The sequence below is a fragment of the Amblyomma americanum genome, chromosome 1 (genome assembly GCF_052857255.1).
Source record: "Amblyomma americanum isolate KBUSLIRL-KWMA chromosome 1, ASM5285725v1, whole genome shotgun sequence".
In the NCBI taxonomy this organism is placed as follows: domain Eukaryota; kingdom Metazoa; phylum Arthropoda; class Arachnida; order Ixodida; family Ixodidae; genus Amblyomma; species Amblyomma americanum.
Genome location: NC_135497.1, coordinates 262647194 through 262667013, shown reverse-complemented (window position 1 = coordinate 262667013; position 19820 = coordinate 262647194). Strand labels below are relative to the sequence as shown.

At 44.1% G+C, this 19820-nt stretch overlaps 1 protein-coding gene across 6 annotated transcripts in view; it reads left to right on the top strand.

Annotated features, from left to right (window-relative positions):
• Positions 1-19820, top strand: part of poe (E3 ubiquitin-protein ligase-like protein poe) — a 248224-nt gene that overhangs the window by 117281 nt on the left and 111123 nt on the right. For all 6 annotated transcript variants that reach the window (XM_077649151.1, XM_077649150.1, XM_077649149.1 and 3 more), the window contains 5 exons: positions 4096-4233; positions 6289-6558; positions 10081-10332; positions 14916-15136; positions 16710-16917. In XM_077649151.1, the coding sequence (XP_077505277.1) occupies positions 4096-4233; positions 6289-6558; positions 10081-10332; positions 14916-15136; positions 16710-16917 (1089 nt within the window). The remainder of the gene's footprint in view (positions 1-4095; positions 4234-6288; positions 6559-10080; positions 10333-14915; positions 15137-16709; positions 16918-19820) is intronic.

Here is a 19820-nt window from a genome sequence, read left to right as displayed (position 1 = left end):
GAGAGTAGTGGGTTAGGAAAAGGTTGATGAGGGAGTAGTGTTCGGCATTCCTTAGTCCAGCAATCCATTGGCCTCGGCTGCGGCTTTGGCTCGTTGTTCCAGTGTGAGCTGACATTGTGGTTCCAAGCCGGCTAGAAGGTCCTCCCACTGCTCAAGACAAGGGCTATATTTTAGCATTATGGGGCTAGACCTGCATCCCTGTGTGTGGTATAACATATCAGTGTCTCTGCACCAGGCACATTCTCTGTTTTATCGTATATTTTGTGGTATAGGGCTCTGTTTGGATAAGTGTTGGTTTGTAGATGTCTAAGTGTTGTGGTTTGCTCTCGGCTTAGGCTGTCATGTGGGAGTGTGTACTTCGTACCCATCTGGATCCATAAGGTGCAGATGTTTTAATCGAGCCCCCTTTGCCTCTTAATAAAATAGTCCGGTTGAAATTCTGGCCTCTGCAATAAAAAAAAAGCAAAAGTGGGCATTATAAACTGAAATGTTGTGCCTCTACATGCGGTACACACCAGGTGTTTATAATAGCTAAGCGCTGGTGTTCTATATATGGGACACATACATCGTGGCATGCTGCCACAGATGTATTAACCGCACAGAAAACTTTCCACAACTGATAAGTCCTTGAGTATCTTACAAACAATACGGAAAATTCCAATTGCAAACAGAAGTGTAGGTATTAAGTAAAAAATATAAAAAGATGCGCTTACCATTACTGCTGCTGCTTCCACCTTTTGCCATCTTGTTCGCTTTTTCTTAGCGTTGCGAGGAGGAGGGAGGCTGAGTAAGTGATGCCTATGCTTATCGGAATGTCTTGGTAGTTGGCTCAGTTCTTGTTTTCATTTCTTAACCCTTTATATTGTGACTTAAAATTCTTCATGTCCTTTTTATAGGACACGAGGGCCAAAAGTTAATTAAGCAGGGTTTTAACTGAGGAAGTTATTGCCATGAGAGGGCTGTGTTCTGTGCCGGTTACTGTGTCATAAATGTGTGCTTGTATGTTATTGTATACTGGCAGCCTTGCTGCACATTCATGGGCATGCAAATTCAAGAAATTATGACAGCCACGGCCCGTAGTTTCATTTGAAATTCAAGTGAAATTGGTTTTTGGGGGAAGGATATGGCGCAGTATCTGTATCACATATCGGCGGACACCTAAACAGCGCCATAAGGGAAGGGATAAAGGAGGGAGTGGAAGAAGAAAGGAAGAAAAGGTGCCATAATGGAGGGCTCCAGAATAATTTCGTCCACCTCGGGATCTGTAACGTGCACTGACATCACACAGATGCCTTAGCGTTTTGCTTCCACCAAAACGCGGCCGCCGCGGTCAAGTTCGAACCCGGGTACTCCGGATCAGTTGCCGAGCAACCTAACCACTGAGCCACCGCAGCGGGTGTACTTCCGTAGTTTCATTTTGAATTGAAATTGTGGGTCATGGTTCATTCAACAGTCTCCTTTTTGAAAAAGACATAGCGCTACAAGTACAGGCACGAAAAGATGAGACGTAGGTCAGGCTCCTTTTCTTTTTCAAAAATGTAGAACCAACTAGCCCAGCAACATATGTTATTGAATCAGCAGTGTTCTTTTGTAGGAACATAAATGCCCTCCCACTTAAATTACCTTCATCACTTAGCTCGCACAATTTGGTGATGAAAAATGCAAGCACTGAATATATCACCATTATTTACTTCAGCACCCAAGTTCACCACCCAACTTTGTGCTTCCTTCTGGGAGCAAGAAAACAATATAAAGTATTAAAAGTCCTCAAGAGGTGGATTTAAGTGCCCATCAAGGAAAAAGAGGAGTAGCTAGGATTTTTAATGAGCAGGCACCAAAGAACGTGGCACACACTGTCAAGAATATGATTGGAGCTGTTATTTATGATGTTGAGTAGGACCGAAGTACATATTGACTGCAGAGCTTGATGAGTGGCCTCTGCTTTTATAACAACACCACCAGGGCACTCAGATTGGTATGTTGGGTATATCTACTATATAAATTTGGATCTTATCTGCTTTTCTTGTGGTTTAATTTGTTGCAGGTATTTAATGCTGTAATGGCAAGCCATATGTTGAAGTCTCTTTCCCCATGAGGTTTTATGGGAGGCACTCTGCGAGTTTTAAAATGCTTAGCTGTTTTATATCCTAGAAGAAGCGCAGAAGCACTGATGGATTTTCACATATCTTGAAGTTACAATATGGCTGGAAGGGGCTCCAAACTAATATCATTGTAGGGTTCTTCTGCTCAGTACATATGGGTTTTTGCATTTCACCTCCATCAAAATGTGGCTGTTCTGGCTGAGCATCAAACCTACCACTTTGTGTTTAACAGCAGAATGCCAGAAGTGATAAGCCACATTGGTGAGGCCGTTTTTCATGTCACGTTGGGTTTGAACCACTAGAAACCTCTGCATTCGAACCTATTGGACATTGACAAGACGTGAGGCATTGAGGGGCCATTTACGTGAAAATTTGAGCAAAGTAAGATGAAAATACCAGTTCTGTCATATTTATAAATACTTATTTACAAGCCACCAGTCAGGAAACGAGGGAATTACGTGGATTTTTTTCAACATGAAAGCCTTCATTCAATACAGGTCACTATTAAAGCTTTGGTTCCGGGTACAAATAATTGTATTGGAAGTTCATTAATGTTGCATTCAAGGGGAGACGCGGGTCTTGAAATGAACATGTTATTAAGGATATCGTAATGAAGTACATGTGTACATGTGTTTCTTCTTTCTGTTTGCAAATATATAGTTAGTTTCAGTATATCTCAATTAGTTCCTATATTATAGGAAAATAACTGAAGCCTAATTAGTTGAATTCTTAAGGGTGGTTAAAGAACTTTCTTTCTACATCTTTTGGTTTCGATTCAAATGGGGCTTTAGCCAAAGACTGCCATCTGGAGCTATGCTAATGGAATTGTTGTTGAAGTGTGTCATCATACAAAAATGTTAATTTTGTCCAGACACCATAATTATGAAGTATAGCTATGTGACATTATTGTTCACAAAATTTGAAATGTTTGACTCGGCCAAACAAAAACAGCATAGCTCCATAGTTTAGTTCCTTCTGAATTTAACGATATAAGATTAATTGAAATTTCACCATAAAAACATAGTAAAAAACACGAAGCTGAGAAAATCTCATTTGAAGTACGCACACCAGCCAATCAGAGCTCATTGTAGAGGCCTCAAAAAACAGCGCAATGCGGACGTTCCAAAATTATTTCACAGTAGCGAGTAATACCAGGTAGTGGGTAAGGGGCCCAGCTTTCAAACAAAACCAAGATGGCAGTCATCGGGGATGCGGTCGTGGGAAGCGACGGGCACGAAGACTAGCTGGATTTTGCTCCGAAATTACCATTTCGGGCTTTGTAGGGGCGATATTTTAGTAGTTAGAGGTCGAAATTAGGCCTTGAATAATTTTAGGCAGGAACTTTAGAACGTATTGATTTCGAAGATGTCATTTTTTAAAAATCGAAATTTTAGCATTTTTTATCATTTCAAGACTCGCTACACCCCTGAAGGAACTCTCTTGTGAAAAACATGACCTCTCTGTGGATTATCTTTGCTGTGTTGTGCATGTTGTTGGTGTTTTAACCCATTAATTTGATAATACTGCCTGAATCCACCTACATAGCCTTCAGCATTGTTTACCAGCAGCAGATTCTCTCTTTATACATCGCAGATTCTGGCTTTTAGCTGTATACTCCTGTCCAGGGCAGCCATAGGTTGCTATATGAAAATTATGCAGATTTTTGTGCCTAGTTGTAACCTATGAACAGTGCCCAACATGGATGTAGCATTGCTCCAAAGGGAGAATACTACTACCCCAACAAATGTAGTAATGTAAATTGCTAAATGCATATGATTAAAATGTTTGCCAAAATGACACAGAAAAATAAGAAAAATGGCCCACTGTGTCACTGAATGCCCCATCCCTTTACTCAAATAGCCAGAATCTCCTCATGCTGTTGTGGCCTCCATATACAACACCAGTCCAGTGAGCATCTTTTTTGGCAACATTAAACCTGCAGATGTGGATTCACTCTGATTAAAGTTTCTCTCTTCTTTGCTGTGCTTTGCAGGAGATTAAGATCTTAACTGCAAAGTCTAAGATCACGGACTTGGTGGCCATACGGCACCCGACCTCCAGTGGTGAAATGCGCACAACCTTGATTCTTCTGTGTGAAGATGGCAGCTTGCGCATCTACATGGCTTCTCAGGTATGTTTGACTGTAGCTTGGAATGTGATGTTGTCTGGCATGTTGACAGATTGTGGGGCGAGTGCAAACGTGGAAATCGATTTAGATTGCAATCATTCAGAACAAATTGTGGTTAGGGAGCAGACCAAATAACATGCACTTACTGCAGTAAGAGTGCAGCTGTACAGTGGCATTTTTATCTTTATTATGTTATCCCACACTACTTGCTAGTGTCTCTATACTCGGCGACAGCTTTTCTTGTCAGTGAAGGCTACAGGGGTGAACTGTCCGTAACTGTGTCATTCCGCCAAATTGTTCGGCCGCACAGCGGTGCGCCTGGCTGCCTGGCTGCCTGGCATGTTGCTCTCTGTGCGGTAACTTCATTTCATTGATAGTGCAACTGGCGCCATCTATAGAAGCTTCTTGTAACTAGACATGCCTTGCAAATTCGTTGCAATGAAGAAAACTTTTTCCTTGACTTTCAACATTGAAAGTTGGCCCTTATGTTAGAAACATGCCTTAAATAGCAAATATTGACAATACACTGTTTTCAGTGAAAATAACTGCAAGTGGAGACTATACTCAGCTACTTAGGAGGAGAGGGCATGCATCGCCTTTGTAGCTTCCACTCCATTGCCAGGAAAAGTTGTCACTGAGTGTAGTACCTTCATGCTGCATCAGCTGCAGGCACTTGAAATTTTTCACTAGCAGCTATGCAGCCTTTCTTTATATTGGTTTGTTCCACTGCACCATTAGTGTTCTGAAATCAGTAACACATGCTGACCACAGCGGTGGCCTTGTCGTTTGAGCATTCGCCTCGCATGTGGAAGGTGCGGGGTTTGATCCCCAGTGCCGCCAGGTACCCATCAGTGATACAATCGGTACAAGCTTCCCCCGCCTGGTGCTTGGCTTCTTTATGGTGCTTGGGAAATGGGTCTTTGATCCCACCTTAAGTAGCAGAAAAAAATGGCTGTGGTTTAGCTCTGATTAAACCTAGAGTGAAATGATAGCTACAGCTGGCCTAGTGGAACTCACTCAGTCGAATTGCAAAGTCACTCTTTCGCCGCTGAATTTCGCTGGACTTTCCTTCTCCATCTCCGTCCCTGGATGTGGATTCACTCTCTCCCCCTCTCCACTCCTCCCCCACTTGGTTTTGCCGGTGCGCCGCGCCGCCGGCAGCTGCCATGGTGGCTGCGGCGCTGCCATGCTGAAGGCTCGAAGTGCTAGCGTAATGTAGTCACGCGGCGCGCACACCAGCTGCATGCTCTGGCGTCACTCCATGCATGCGCACAACTGATGAGGTGGGCGGCGTCTGCTCCGCTGTCGGCGCAGCGGCGAGGTGCACGGCGTGCACACCAGCTGCGGGCTATGACGTCACTCCGCGCATGAGCACAGCTGGCGGAGCGGTGGTGCCACGGCTCAGCGCACAGCCACGCTGACCTCTCGAAGTGGCTGGCGTAGTGTAGCTATCGCTACAAAACCTTGTGCCATGGCGCTTTTTGGCCACAGATGCCCTTGTGCCATAAAAATTCATCACATGCTGCTGTGCTATTGCAAATGGAGGGTCGTCAAAAACAAAAGCCACTAGGTATTAGCAAAGGCACTGTTTTGTGCGAAAGACTCTGGTAATAGGCAGCTGAGCCAGGAGCCCTGCAGTGTTTTTTTTACAAACCTAAGCTGGCTCCACCCCTCATTCATGCACTGAGGAGGAGTATATTGACACAGGTGCCTTTCATTCTTCCTTTGTGATTGCAGCAGGGAGGGTGAATTGTACACACAAAGCAATGGCTTGGGTGCTTAATCCCTTTATCATGGCAGCAACAAAGGGCAGAAGCATGCAGGGAAGGGATACAGCATTAATCTGACAATAGGTGTCTCCAGCGCTCCACCCTATTTCTGTCCCCAAAACCAGTTTGCTTTCCACTTCAACTCTTGAGGTAACTATCTTCTAAACCAAATAGCTACAGATTTCAGGCATTTATTCATCTCTGGTCCTTATTGCCCCTGTTGTTTGCTTTTGTCGTGTAAATATGGGCCAAACAAGGCACCTACTTATAACTGGTCCTCTCTCTTTAGGAACAGACAGGCTATTGGCTTACACCAGCGTTCCAGCCAACTGCCATTGTGGGGCTGACAGGTGTAACGCCTGCTGGATTGTCCTCTGGTGCTACTGCAGTTGGCAGTGCAACTCCTCGTCCTTCCCGAAGAAAAAAGTCTCTGCGAGGTCGGGCTGGCCCAAGTACATTGCCAATGTCGTTTCCTGTGGACTTCTTTGAGCATTGCACACCCATTCAAGATGTGGAGTTTGGAGGAAATGACCTTCTACAAATCTACAATGCACAACAGGTAAAAAGTAAAATTTATCCATTTACTCATTCTATTAGGCTTCTATATAATGCTTCAAAAAAGGGAGGTGTTTGTTATGCAAGGAATGGAAGGTCATATTATTCATGGTCCTTGAGTGGAGTCGGTAGATGCTGAGGGCAAGACAGCAAGACACTGGTCTTAAAATTTAAAATTTTTATTATTAGAGGTATTGTAATTGAATTAGGTGTGTATATGCATTTCTTCCTGTTTTCAGAAATATAATTAGTTTCAATATATCTCAGTTAGCTCTCATATTATGGGAAAATAACTGAAGCCTAGTTAGGTAAATTCTTATGGGTCATTAAGACACTTTCTCTTAGTATTTCTTGCTCATTAAGACACTTTCTCTTAGTATTTCTTGCTTCTGATTGAAATGGAGCTGCAGCCAAAGGCCTGCGATATGGAGCTATGCTATTTATTGCTACTGAGGTACATAATCATATAAAAATGTTGGGCCGCCGCAGTGGCTGAGTGGTTATAGAGCTCGGCTGCTGACCCGAAAGACACGGGTTCGATCCCGGCTGCTGTGGTCTGCGTTTACTGGGCTATTTCAGTGCAGGTTAAAGAGCCCCAGGTGGTCGAAATTTCCAGAACTCTTCACTACAGTGTTCCTCGTAGCCTGAGTCGCTTTGGGACGCTAATTCCTCTTAAACGAAACCATATAAAAATGTTCAGTTATGTCAAAACACCATAATAATAAAATATCATAGGCAATATTATTGCTCGAAAAATTTGATATGCTCAACACAGACATTAAAAAATAGATCATCACAACAGCTTAGTTCCTTCTGAATTTAACTATATATGATTAGTTGAAATTGCACCATAAAAACATAATGAAAACTTCCATAAGGCTAGGCTTGCTGTCACAAAGTTGAGAAAAGCGCATCTGAAATGCATGCGCCAGCGATTCGGAGGTCGCTGTAGAGGCCTCAGAAAGTGGCGAAATACGGACGTTGCAAGAGTATTTCATAGTATCGAGTAATAGTGGGATGTTGAGAAGAGTGCCATCTTTTGAACAAGGCCAAGGTTCCGGCCATCAGGGACGCAGTTGTGGGACATGACTGGTACGGAATTCTGCCGCATTTTGCTCCGAAATCGCCATTTGGATGCTTTCAAAGCATTAAATATATAATTTTTAGTTAAAGGTCGAATTGAAACTCGAAACTTTGTAGGTAGGTACTTTAGAGTATATTGAGCCGGAATGTGCCATTTTTGAAAAATCAAAATTGAGTATTTTTTTATCATTTTAAGGCCTATGTCTCCCCTTCAGGAGGGACATAGTAAAAAGGGCAATTTGGCCAAAATTATTTATCAGTATTTTTTTTTTTTCGTAATCCTCAGGTCTTCTTACGTCTTGTGACGAAAAATTGGGGCGAAATATACGCAGTACAAATATAGAAAATTACGTTTTGTGTGTTTGTGCGTGTGCGTGTGTGCAGTCAAATATTGTGAGCAAATTGCTCTCCTGTGGTCCCGGTGTATTGCAGATTTCGCTGTTTTTGCAATGACGGAGCACCACCATGTTAGGATTGCCATGAAGTGGAGAGATCAGATGATCAGAGCTTTTGTGATTTTACAGGGCCACATTTTTCTGACCACAGGTAGAAGCATATGAGGCAGTAAACGCAGCAAATGAAGGAAGAAGGCTGATTTTCTCAGTTTTAAGTTTTTGTGCTGTTGCCATCACTTATCTCTTGGCATTCCATAATGTATGACAGTAGAATTAATGTTTTTAGCTCCTGAATTCTGAGACGTTGAGGAGGGCTATAAACCTTTTGGCCTTTCTGTGCAGACATATATGCAGTTGTTTCCTAAATTTATTTTTGTAAGAAACATTTTCATGTAAATATACGTGCTGGAGTTCATCTTTTATTTCCTGAAGTATTGGGCCTCTAAATAAGAACTAATCACTTTATTGCACAGAACAGGGCTTTTTGACAGACATGCTGACATAAACTTGTGCATTTTCTCTTATTATTAACACCCCCAGGATGACTTCACGGGGGTGGTAATTGTAATTGCTCCTCAACTATACCAGCTAGCTTAATATAAAATGTTCTGAAATCAGTGTAAAAAATTATATTTATACCAAATTTGGTTACACTTGATGTAAAAATAATAAAAATGGTTTTAATTGCTGCATCCCCTTTCAAGTCACTGCCAGCTGAGAATTTCATTGTAGCTGCACAGCATAGAGGAAAAAAAAACAAAACAAGAAGTGTAAAGGAAAACTTGAGGGGACACTTAAACTATGCCTTAAGGGCGGGGACACTTAAGCTCTGCCTTAAGGGTATGACGCAGTAGCGTTAATTGGTCGCTTCAGCAGTGTATGGTATGCTTTGCATTTCACTTTGCTGACATGGTCACTGTTCTTTCTTTCACAATCACATAACGTTTAACCTACCTTTAAGAGTGACAGTGCTTTAGTATTAAAGATCCCTCCCACACAAGTACTCCTTTGTCGCCTAGGTTCGGCCTACATGCCCATATATGCGGAATTGGTCATTCTCTACTTTACATTCATAGATCGCTAGGAGTCCCCGTACCACTCCTGGCACAGTGAATGCAGCGGTAAAGCGATGCGCCACTGCCCGCCAGGTAGCAGTCTTAACCACATCCACCAGTGGGGCTTGTGAGACCCAGGTTGCTCTTCCCGAGCAACCTCTTGAGACCAATCATTAATTTAGGTGGGACCTGCCACGGTCGGTCGGCAGCTTGTGGTGATGGTCGGCAGCTTGTGATGACATCACAAGGTCAAGGCTATGTCACAAGGTCACATGACCTACCGTGGGCCACCTGCTTTTCTTGACATGGCAGCGTTGCCGAAGCCTGGGTTGCCGCTGAACGGGGTCGTTAATGTCACCGTGTTAAGAGAAGAAACGAGCTCAAAATCAAACAGTAAGCATAGAAGAAAAAATTTACATTTTTTTTTACTATTTTTGTCGAAGTTCACTGAGCATGTCGAACTTCCTAAGGGTCTGAATTTTGTGTTGTTACACAATATCTTTCAGATGCCGCTCCCCATTTCTATTAAGACAAACATTTTTTCTGCCAAATAGTAAATGTAGTCCTCAGAAAAAGTAAATTACTGTCGATCCCAGATATTTGCTGCTTTCATGGGCATTGGGGTCTCCACTGGAATTCAGTATGGCTGCCCGAGAGATGATCCAGCAGCTGCGCTAGCCTGTTTTGAAGCTATGTAAAATGTTTGTGTGAGCATGCTGCTTTAGGCAAAGAAGCTCTCGCTGCAATGCAGAGATATGCACAGTATCGTCTCTCACTGTACAAGCCATCTATATGCAGGCATTGCAGGTGCAATAGAAACCGCACAATGCAGGTGTGGCTAGTCTGGTATGCAAAACATATGGCTACTGACTGTTTGGAGCGGCAGATTTCACATGTTCAGAGGTGGCTCTGATTGTTGGTGGTTATTGTATCTGTGATTACTGCACCCACCAGAAGCAGTGGTAGCGTCATATACGTGGGACTTTCATGCAGGTGAAGCACCGGCTGAACACAACAGGCATGTATGTGGCCTGCACGAAGCCTGGTGGCCTTACACTGGAAATCACAAACACGGACACAACAATGGTTATGGTGGGAGTGCGCGTGCTGGTTGGCTCTCAGGATGTCCAGCGGGCACCTTCAACGGTGGAGCTTTTTGGCCGCTCTCACCCACTGATACTGACACGCTCACGATGGTACGACTTGCCGTTCTCCCGTGAGGAGTCTCTTAGTGCTGACAAAAAGGTAAGATCTTGTGAACATTTATTAGAGGAGCGTGTGATGCACATGAGTTGACAGGGTGTCTACCAACCGGGAAATCTCAGGGAATTTGGATAATCTGGAAAAACTCAGGGAAAATGCAGGGGATTTGTGCTTATATGAGGGAAAATTAGCTGCAGTTCTACATAAAATGAACTAAAGTCGCGATAATGCTGCCTCATGTAAACAATGCAGACTGGCATTGCACGGATTCTCCAGTGCGCATTACGCGTCCTCTCCCCAGCGACCACTGGCCTCCAACGTTGTGCTGTCAAGTGGAGCATCCCAGCAAGGCGGCAAAAAGCTTCGCGGTGCCGGCGGCACTTCAATTTTCTAATTTTGGAGCGTACTACGTTGAAAGCGAACACTCTCCTGCGCTTCCCCGACGCTGTGGCCGACGGCGGAGCGTGCACTTCCTACGATTCACACGTGCGCTGTTCGACGGCCAGCGGCCTCCCCTTCTTTTTCTGTGTTTCCGAGTGGACAGCTCCAACAAGGCGGCAGAAAACGTTGTGAGAACTTGCGATGGTCCCAAATGAACTATTCCTCTCTGCGCATCTCCTTGATGGAAGCGTCCATTTCTGCCGGAGGGTGTGCACGCACGTGATGCAGCTTTAGGAGAAAGGGAAATAGTTTCGTGCGTTTTCGTAAGCTGCCGACGCTAGCAAAGCAACGAATTCTGTCCGCACTTAGCTGCGCCGTTTGGAACAGACTTCGTTTTAATGACTGCTGTGGTGCCGCAGGCAAACTGTGTGCGACGTGTCAAGCATGACGGCCTTCAATGCACATTCGTCCAGGACTGGACGGACTTAAAATCGGAACCAAAGCATCGCACTATAAATAAAGGCGAGACAAACGAGATATCAGGCATGCTACAGTGTAGTTCTATTTTTGCTGCACATCTCCGTCGCATCACTCTTGGTGCTGGCCTTGAGCAGCTGCTATGTCAACGCGCAGAACTAGCATCCCCACCCCGCGCATGGCGATGGTGGCTGTCGATAAGCAGCAAACCGGCACCAGCCCACTCCCCACACGTGGCCACGGATCGCGTCTGCTGATAAGCGGCAGTGGCCCGATAATGCATTCGCGTTCTACTCTTAATAGGCTTCATCTAAGTTTTTTTTTTTGTTCTTTACTTTCAACCGCGCACTCGGCGCTCAAGGGAGCGTCGATAGTTGATGGAAAGGCTGCTGTTCCAATTGCGGCGGCACTGCCACTCGAAACCGCAGTGGCACCGAGGAGTATCGGCAGCCGACGGAAGAGCTGACGCCACTCACGTGGTTTCTCTTTGGCTCTGGTGCATTTGGCTACTGCTGGCCAAGTTTCACAAGTTTTTCTTGTAGTGCTTCGTCATTCGTCATTTATGCTTCGGGTCCGGTAAGCGACCGGTGCTCGTGCACGGCTATACATACAAGACGACTGCCATTTTTTACACCGCAGAAACGAACTGTGTGCCGGGCCACATGTTCGATGTTCACAACAGGTGATACAGGTGTGGCAGCTGAAGCGAGGCAAAATTTTCAGCTGTTCTACGCAATGTCGTGATGTGGCTGTTTGCGAAGTGCGGGATTTCGCTGCACGGTGATGTTAGAAGGACGAGCTGTGGGACCGCAGCAGCGACCACGACAGCAACGCTAGCGAGGACGATGGCGCAAGTGTGGACGAGTAGTCCAGTGACTAATACTTTTTCGTTTTGGAATGCGCCCACGGGTGCTCCTGTGTGCAGCAGCCGATAGCGGCTGGCAATAAGCGGAGGCCGCAGGATAGTGCCATCGCATTCTCTTGTTAAAGGCCAAGCATAAACGACCTCCGAGTTATTATTATTATTATTTTTTTTTTTTTCAGAAATGTGATGTGCAGGTCCACTTGCAGTCGAGTCGATTTACAATCATGTTAATACAGTAGTTATCAGGGCAGATAACTTAAACATCTTTAACTTAGCTGCTATTGCACTGTGCTGCTCAGAATGAGGCTGCCGATTCCAGTCTTCTATACTTTACCTTGACCTTGAGGAGAGTGCGTACGGGCGCCGCCAGCGCAGATTGTCTGCGGAGGCACATGCTTCTTCCCGCATGTTCCCTCTCTGTCTGTCCGCTGCTGTTGCCTCAGGAAACGGACTCTTCGCTTTACGTTGGTGGCGCTCTCCACCGTCCCCACTCTTGATGTGCGAGAGCTATCGGCACCGGAATCACTCAAATGTACCACGCGGCAGCAATGGGGGCGCACTGCTTGTGCCGTTTCGTTTTTGCTATGCCCTATCATTTGTTGAGCACGAACTGTTGTAGTGCCACGTGGTATGCCGTTTCAAAAGCGAAAGCAACGGAGATGCGCCGGGGGCGCTGGAGCACGACGCGTTGAGTCATCTGCAGTCACTCCTTGCTCTCTGGCATTCCTCTCATGCCAGTTCGTGCTTTATCATGAAACTTCTCTCCCAAATTTCGTAATTCAGCACAAGCTAACAGATGGTCGGCTTAGCGAGTTCGTTACATCAAGGTCAACTGCCGCTGTGCGTTCGTTACATGGAGGTCTCAAATACATGCGCTTAAAGGGGGCGGCGTTGGAGAATTGAAAAACTTCGTTACATCGAGGAATTCACTATGTGGAGGTTCATTACGTCCAGATTTAACTGTAAGGGCGATATGCAAGAAAAACTGTGCTCACCATCATTTCTTAATAATTTGTTCTTAAGTGGGCCTGAAGCATAATTTGATGGTGGATGGGTAGTTATGAAGGTGCAGTTTTTCTCTCACGATGGAGGGCTCCGAATTAATTTTGACCACCTGGGGTCCCTTAACATGAGCTGACATTGCACAGCACACTAGCATTTTCGTATCTCTCCTCATCGATATGCAGCCATCGTTGCCAAGATTTGATTCTGCTATCTCATGCTCAGCACCTGAACACCTTGACCACAGAGCCACTGCAGCTAGTACACGTATTTTATCAGTTACAAAATAAGTGCAGTATGAAGGGTCATTTCTGGTGGAATCGCATACTGAAAGATCTTTTTTTTTTTGTACTAACAACCTATATTATTGTTGATCAAAAAATTTTCCTCAGCATTTTTGTGGCTTACCCTCTGTTTTCGTCATTCCTAGTGTACTGAAAGCTATGCTTCATCTCTTGTGAGGGGCTGGCAGTGTTTCATTGATTAACTGTGCTTTATGTTTTTCTTGTGCTCGTAATCTGGTTGGTGCTAGTTTAGGCATGCGACTCACCAGGTTTGATTTGCCTGCTTTCTCTGCCACTTGGTACGTACCATAAATAATGCTGAATGCAAGATGAACTGGCTAAGAGTTGCCATCTCTCTGCCAGGACATTGTAGGTGTGTAAGTGCACTGATAGTGTTGAGGAAAAAAGAGGGCTGAAATTCAAAAGGCTAGAAAAAGTTTTACAAGCAAAGTTGTGTACTTAGATTAGCTATGTCCAGTTCACTTTTAACTGTCGTGTTGTTCTCACGTGGGGGTGACAGTGCTTTCATCCACAAAGAACTGAACAACTCTGCGCCAGTGATAGTAACAAACGTGCTCTGTAGTTGTCGAACAGCAGAATCATCTCAATTCTCAGACAAACTCAATTTAAAGCTGTCCAAGAACTTTCAAGATAAGACTCCAAAACTAACGATGACAGTCTCGAACAACATAGGAGCATTTGCACATGGCTACGATCATTTGAGATTAACCTGGTCACATCTCTTAGTAATAAAGCTGCGTGCCGGCGCCTTTGAGCATGAACAAACAGTACAAGGCTTCATGGCAATATAATATTTAGTAGCCTGTACTTGTCATGTTCAAGAACTGTTTCTGGGCCCATTTAGGCCAACACATATAGCATGCTATATAACAAAAAAAAGTGACAACCATTTTTTTGTATGTGTGTGCAAGTTGCTTTCGGACTTTTTCTTTTACTTTGAACTGTGAGCATAGGTGTCGGTTGTTGTGTTATTTTTAGCGCAGATTTTCAGCAGATCTGGAGCATATGTTGCAAGCAACCTATGCTCTTTTGGAGAAAACTCTGATCCTTCTTAATAAAGCTGCCGCGGTGGCTCAGTGGTTATGGTGCTCGGCTACTGACCCAGAAGACGCGGGTCCAATCCCGGTTGTAACGGTCACATTTCGATGGAGGCAAAATTCAAGCAGCCCGTGTGCTTTGTCATTTCAGTGCACATCACAGAACTCCAGGTGGTTGAAATTATCCGGAGCCCTCCACTATGGCATCTCTCATAGCCTGAGTTGCTTTGGGATGTTAAACCCCATAAAACCCAAAAGAACTACTGTAGAAAAAAAACATCAACAGAACTACTTGTTTAGCATTACTATTACAGAATACTCACCTGTGGCATTCATCTGCAAAATCTTTCAGTGCTATGTTCTTACAGCATCCTCTTTTTTTTTTTTCGTTGGTAACTTTTCTACAGCTGTATCTACTGGGCATAATGAACGAATTCTGGTATCCTGCTAAATGGTCTTAGCAAGCACACTATTTGGCATCACATGACTCGGCAGAAAACTAATTTTCATCATCACTGGTTGTTGCAAATGACTTGTTTTTTATTCCACATCATGCAGATAAATCTCTTCTTCGGGCCAAGTAGCGACCCATCATGTGTGACCATGGTGGATTCTGTCAAAGTGTATGGCAAGTCAAAAGAGTCTTTTGGTTGGCCTGAAGAAAGTGACGAGTTTGCAACAGGAGTGGGCATTGCAGCACAGTCAAATACAGTGGCAGCTACTGGTATCGACCCTGATGGAATCCCATCTGCCCCACTACCCCTCACAGCTTTGGACAGGCAAGTATTTTGCAGCTGCATTTCAGCATGGTCATTGTGAATCAATTTGTAGGAAACAAAAGGAACAATAAAGGGTATGATTTGACTGTTTTTACTTACCATGAAGAAGTTTGCATTGCATGGTGTTCTTGTATAAGCTAGAGAATTTGTGAGCTATGATGAGAAGCATTAAACAGAAAAGGTCAATGAGGGTTTGGATGCCCTTTGCTTTAAGCATTAATATGGCTGCACTTCTGTGAGACAGAGCCGCCGCGGTGGCTCGGTAATTATGGCGCTCAGCTGCTGACCCAAAATATGTAGGTTTGATCCTGGGCGCTGCGGTCGAATTTCGATGGAGGCAAAATTCTAAAGGCCCGTGTACTGTGCGATGTCAGTGTCTCATTTTCCCCTGCACGCGGACCGTAGTGTACGTTGTACACTTGCACGGGCTGGCTTCGAGCTTGTCCTTTGTGGTCAAAGGTGCACAGTTTATAGGTTCTAATAGGCAAACTGTGAAGGATGAAAAAATCCGTGCACATGTTCTGGGTTACAGTGGGTTGTTTTGGACTTGTTTTAAGACTAAAATTATTTTTGGCCATGTTAGTAATGAACTGTCTGTGTAGTTAGCGGGCAGCATCCCAAGCACGTTTGTCTATCCAATTCCGCCCACTGCACGTTTGCGGACTCTGGCCTCCGACATCCATGCAGCGTTTCAAGCACGATTCTTCACCTAGGCTGCATCCACGGCCTCTTCACAATGCAGCTCATGCCACTTTGCTACTCGAGTTTGTATCTCTGTGGCTGCCACTACGCGCGTGCATGGCTGGTAATTACATGTGGTGCGACTGAATCGTGCCACCGGAGGTCAGCAAACACTGTCTTTTGGGAACACCTGTGTGCACACGCAACAGTTCTCTCCACCATTCCTTCGTCTTCTACACCACCGCTTCTCCTTCCCCTTCCTCATCCAAGAGAGGGAACAGGGGGGGTGGCCATGTGCACGGACATCGCTGATAACTATGCAAAACTAGGCTAAAACAGCAAGTGCTGTAAAATCCACTAAGTTGTACAAAAATTTGTTGCTGTCACTCACTCCGCCACCTTGTGATCGTAAATATTGATCTAGAGAAGGTGGTATGAGAAGCGAAGGTTCGAATTTATTGAATGCCTCCCGTATGACATGCATGCAGTGACATAAAGGAAAGAACACCATACAGTTTTATGTGGCTCCTGCATGATGCTGTATGGTGTGTTGCCAGCTGTTGATTTATTTTTATCTTATTTTAGTTATGTGCCTTGAGGGCCGCCGCGGTGGCTCAGCAGTTATGGCGCTCGGCTGCTGACCCAAAGACGTGGGTTCGATCCTGGCCGCAGTGGTCGAATTTCGATGGAAGCGAAATCCTAGAGGTCTGTGTACTGTGCGATGTCAGTGCACATTAAAGAACCCCGAGGTGGTCGAAATTTTTGGACCCCTTCACTACGGCGTCCCTCATAGCCTTAGCCACTTTGGGACGTTAAACCCCCATAAACAATAAACCAAACCAGTTATGTGCCTTGTATCTCCATGCTATCACCATGTTTGTTCTTTTCACAGGCTAACCAGCAGTTGCCTGGAGATGCTGGATGACTGCTTCTCATTGAGTTCACTCTCGGAGGAGTGGCTCTCTGGAGGTGCTAAGGGCAGTGCTCTAGATGTGGCCACACGTCTGCTAACACTGCCTACTCCACCAGCTGTGCACCAGCAAGTGCGCGCCCTCCTTTCTGCTCTGCATCCCAGCCGCACAGCATACACCAGCCATCGTGTATGTGCATTTGTCCCGTTCTTAGCTTTGGCTCGGAGTGGGGAAGTGTAGTAGGGCAGATTCTCAGTCACCTTGCGAGATTGAGCTCGCTGGAATTCGAGAAAACAGTGCTGTAACAGTGGGACGAAAGAAGAGTGCTGTTAACAATCACAGTGCTATATATATTTTTTTCTTCTCTTTTCTTGCTGCGAAAAAATGACTAATTTTGAGTGTTTTCAATTAAAAATTAATTCTTCAAGAAGTGCCAAATGCAGTGCGCAGTTTAAGGCATCAAACTGTAGCATATTGGTTATATTTTCAAATGAAAAAAAGGCCACAGTTATGTGTGCAAAACTTACCAAAAAGTTGTGATGGTAACAAAAGAAAACAGTACAAGCAAAACAAAAATAAGCCGCTGCACTGAGTGAGAAGTTGATTACAAAAAAAATTGAAATGTGCAAAACAGTGCACATGTTCTTAGCCACATATCTTGTAATTTTCAGCTGCATACATAATACCCTATTTACACGATTGAAAGTCGATCTATCTTTTAAATTGGAAAATCCGAAGTGGGGAGTTAACTTACAGAATATAGGTGAGCCCAAAAAGAGGAGGGCTCCCCGGTCCACTAAAGTATTGCGGGTGGGGTCAACTTACAATCAAAACCAAAGTGTGGCACCATAAATAGCCGTGAGACAAACAAACAAACGATAGTGCCAGTTTGCTTTTTATTGACAGTCGCCATCGGCCGCCATGCGCGGGGAGGGATCCTGGTTCTGCGCGTTGACATGCTGCTGCTCAAAGCCAGCACTAAGAGCGATGCGACGGAGCCGCGCAGCAAAAGTGCAACCACGCTGTAGTATGCCTGATATCTCATTTGTCTTGCCTTTATTTATGGTGTCATGCTTTGGTTTCGATTGTTAAGTCGACCCCCAATTTTGGATTTTCAAATTTTGAAAAATAGGTCGACTTACAAAGATGTAGATACCGTAGTCCAGTAACTAATACATTTTCATTTTGGAATGTGCTCAGGGCACGTCCTTTTTTTTTTCTTGCATGTGATATGCCGGGGGTCGACTTACATTCGCGCAAATACGGTACATTGGACTTTCCATGGCCTTTCAAGTTGGGGAATATGACTGCTGGGCCAATACAGGAAGTAGTCACGTGAGGACATGAGGTGGAGATGGATGTGGAATGTGCTGCACATTACACTTGTTCAGAGTTCTGTTCTTGTTTTTTATAGCAGAGCTTGTAGTTCCTCCTTTTCTGTGTGTCTCTCTTTTATTATTATTATTATTTCTTTTAGTTGATAGCAGATGGGCTCTGTGGGTGAAAAGGAGGCGTGGCCTTCCTTGACATCGTAGCCAAAATTCTGCTGGCACATTTGGTAAACTATCTTAGCAGTATGTTGCGAAGACTCTAAAGCACAAAATAAAACTACTGTCATCATTTACAAATCAAGTGCACTACATAAAATACAATGTTAACAGTAGAAAGTAAGTCATGTGAGCACACGCTGATGTCCCAGGCCTCTGAAACAAAGTCTCGCTGTCAGAACTGAAATCCGATCATTTCACATCATTGTCTAACTCACCACTGCTGCTCTGAAAAAAAAAAGGCTGCATCAGAACGAACTAAAGTGCTCGGTGTAGCCGTTAGCCTTTGAGGAGCATGCAGCAAAACGGATGCAATGATCGCCGACCATTGGACTACGTCCGGTCAGTTTTTTTTTTGTCACGTCGCTGTCTCGCGTTAAAAAATGAAAAAAAAAAAAACAATACTGAAACCGTACAGTTGGTGTTATAGAAGCAAACTAGATGGCACAGCTGGTACAGGAGTGCCGACTTGAATTTTTGCGGCAGGCAAAAAGGGCACAAATGTCCAAAATCATCCATAGGGCCATACCAAGTCAGGCATGTGATATTAACGGGGAAGCTCGTCTTAAAAAAAAAATTCTTGTTAATGAAGTCACATTCTTGAAAATGTCGGGGAATATGTATATTTATGTTCTGATTCCAAATATGTAATTTAATTTTATGTGAAACATATCCTTGTGCACTTATATAATATGTTACGTTACTTTTTGCCGAGAGCGTTCAAGAAATTTTGCTGCAGGGAACTTGCTAGAATGAATGCCATTGGCTTCTCTTGACATCAAGTTGTACAATAAGGGTAAAATTATTATCCAGGCCGTCATAGAAGAAGTTGAGCTACAAGGTTTTTAAGTTGCCACTTCAGTGGGAAGAAAAATTTGTATTCCTGGTACTTAAGTGAGTGCTTTAAATTGCTTAAAATGGCTTATTTGTTTATATATTAGTTCTTCTGACAAGGATGAGAAAAAAACAGTATAATTGAGGCCCTGAAACCTGTTTTGTATAGAGCTTTGGAGATATGAGGTCTCAGCAGAAGGTGCTTAAGGTGGGGTGAGACTTTAAAAATAAGTTTCAAAAGTTGGCTGTACAGCAGCTATAATAAAAGATGTGGTTATAAAATTTGCAAGGAATCCTAAAGATAGACGTAGCTTGCATTAGAACACAAGACTAGTTTTAAATTTTGTTTAGTGACTTTTTTTTTCTACTAATGCGCGTTTTTCTCAATCTACTATCCGCAGACTGTTGCATTTTGTACTAACGTAGCAACCAACGCTTCACACAAGTGGCACTAAAATTATGCGCTTCCAACAAACACTAATTTCATATGTTTTTATCTTTGTTGATGCAATAAAAGTGCCACATATGAATGATTTTTTTTTGTCAGAAAAATACAAATGCACATAGGCTATTGATTCTAGTTCCAGTCATGTAGACGCCATTAATTAACATCTGCAGAAAATTTTGTTTGCTCATACCTTATAGTTCCCAAGAGCTACAGGAGGAGCCTTAGTGGCTGAAAAATGGGCTACTAACAAGGCCAAATTGCAA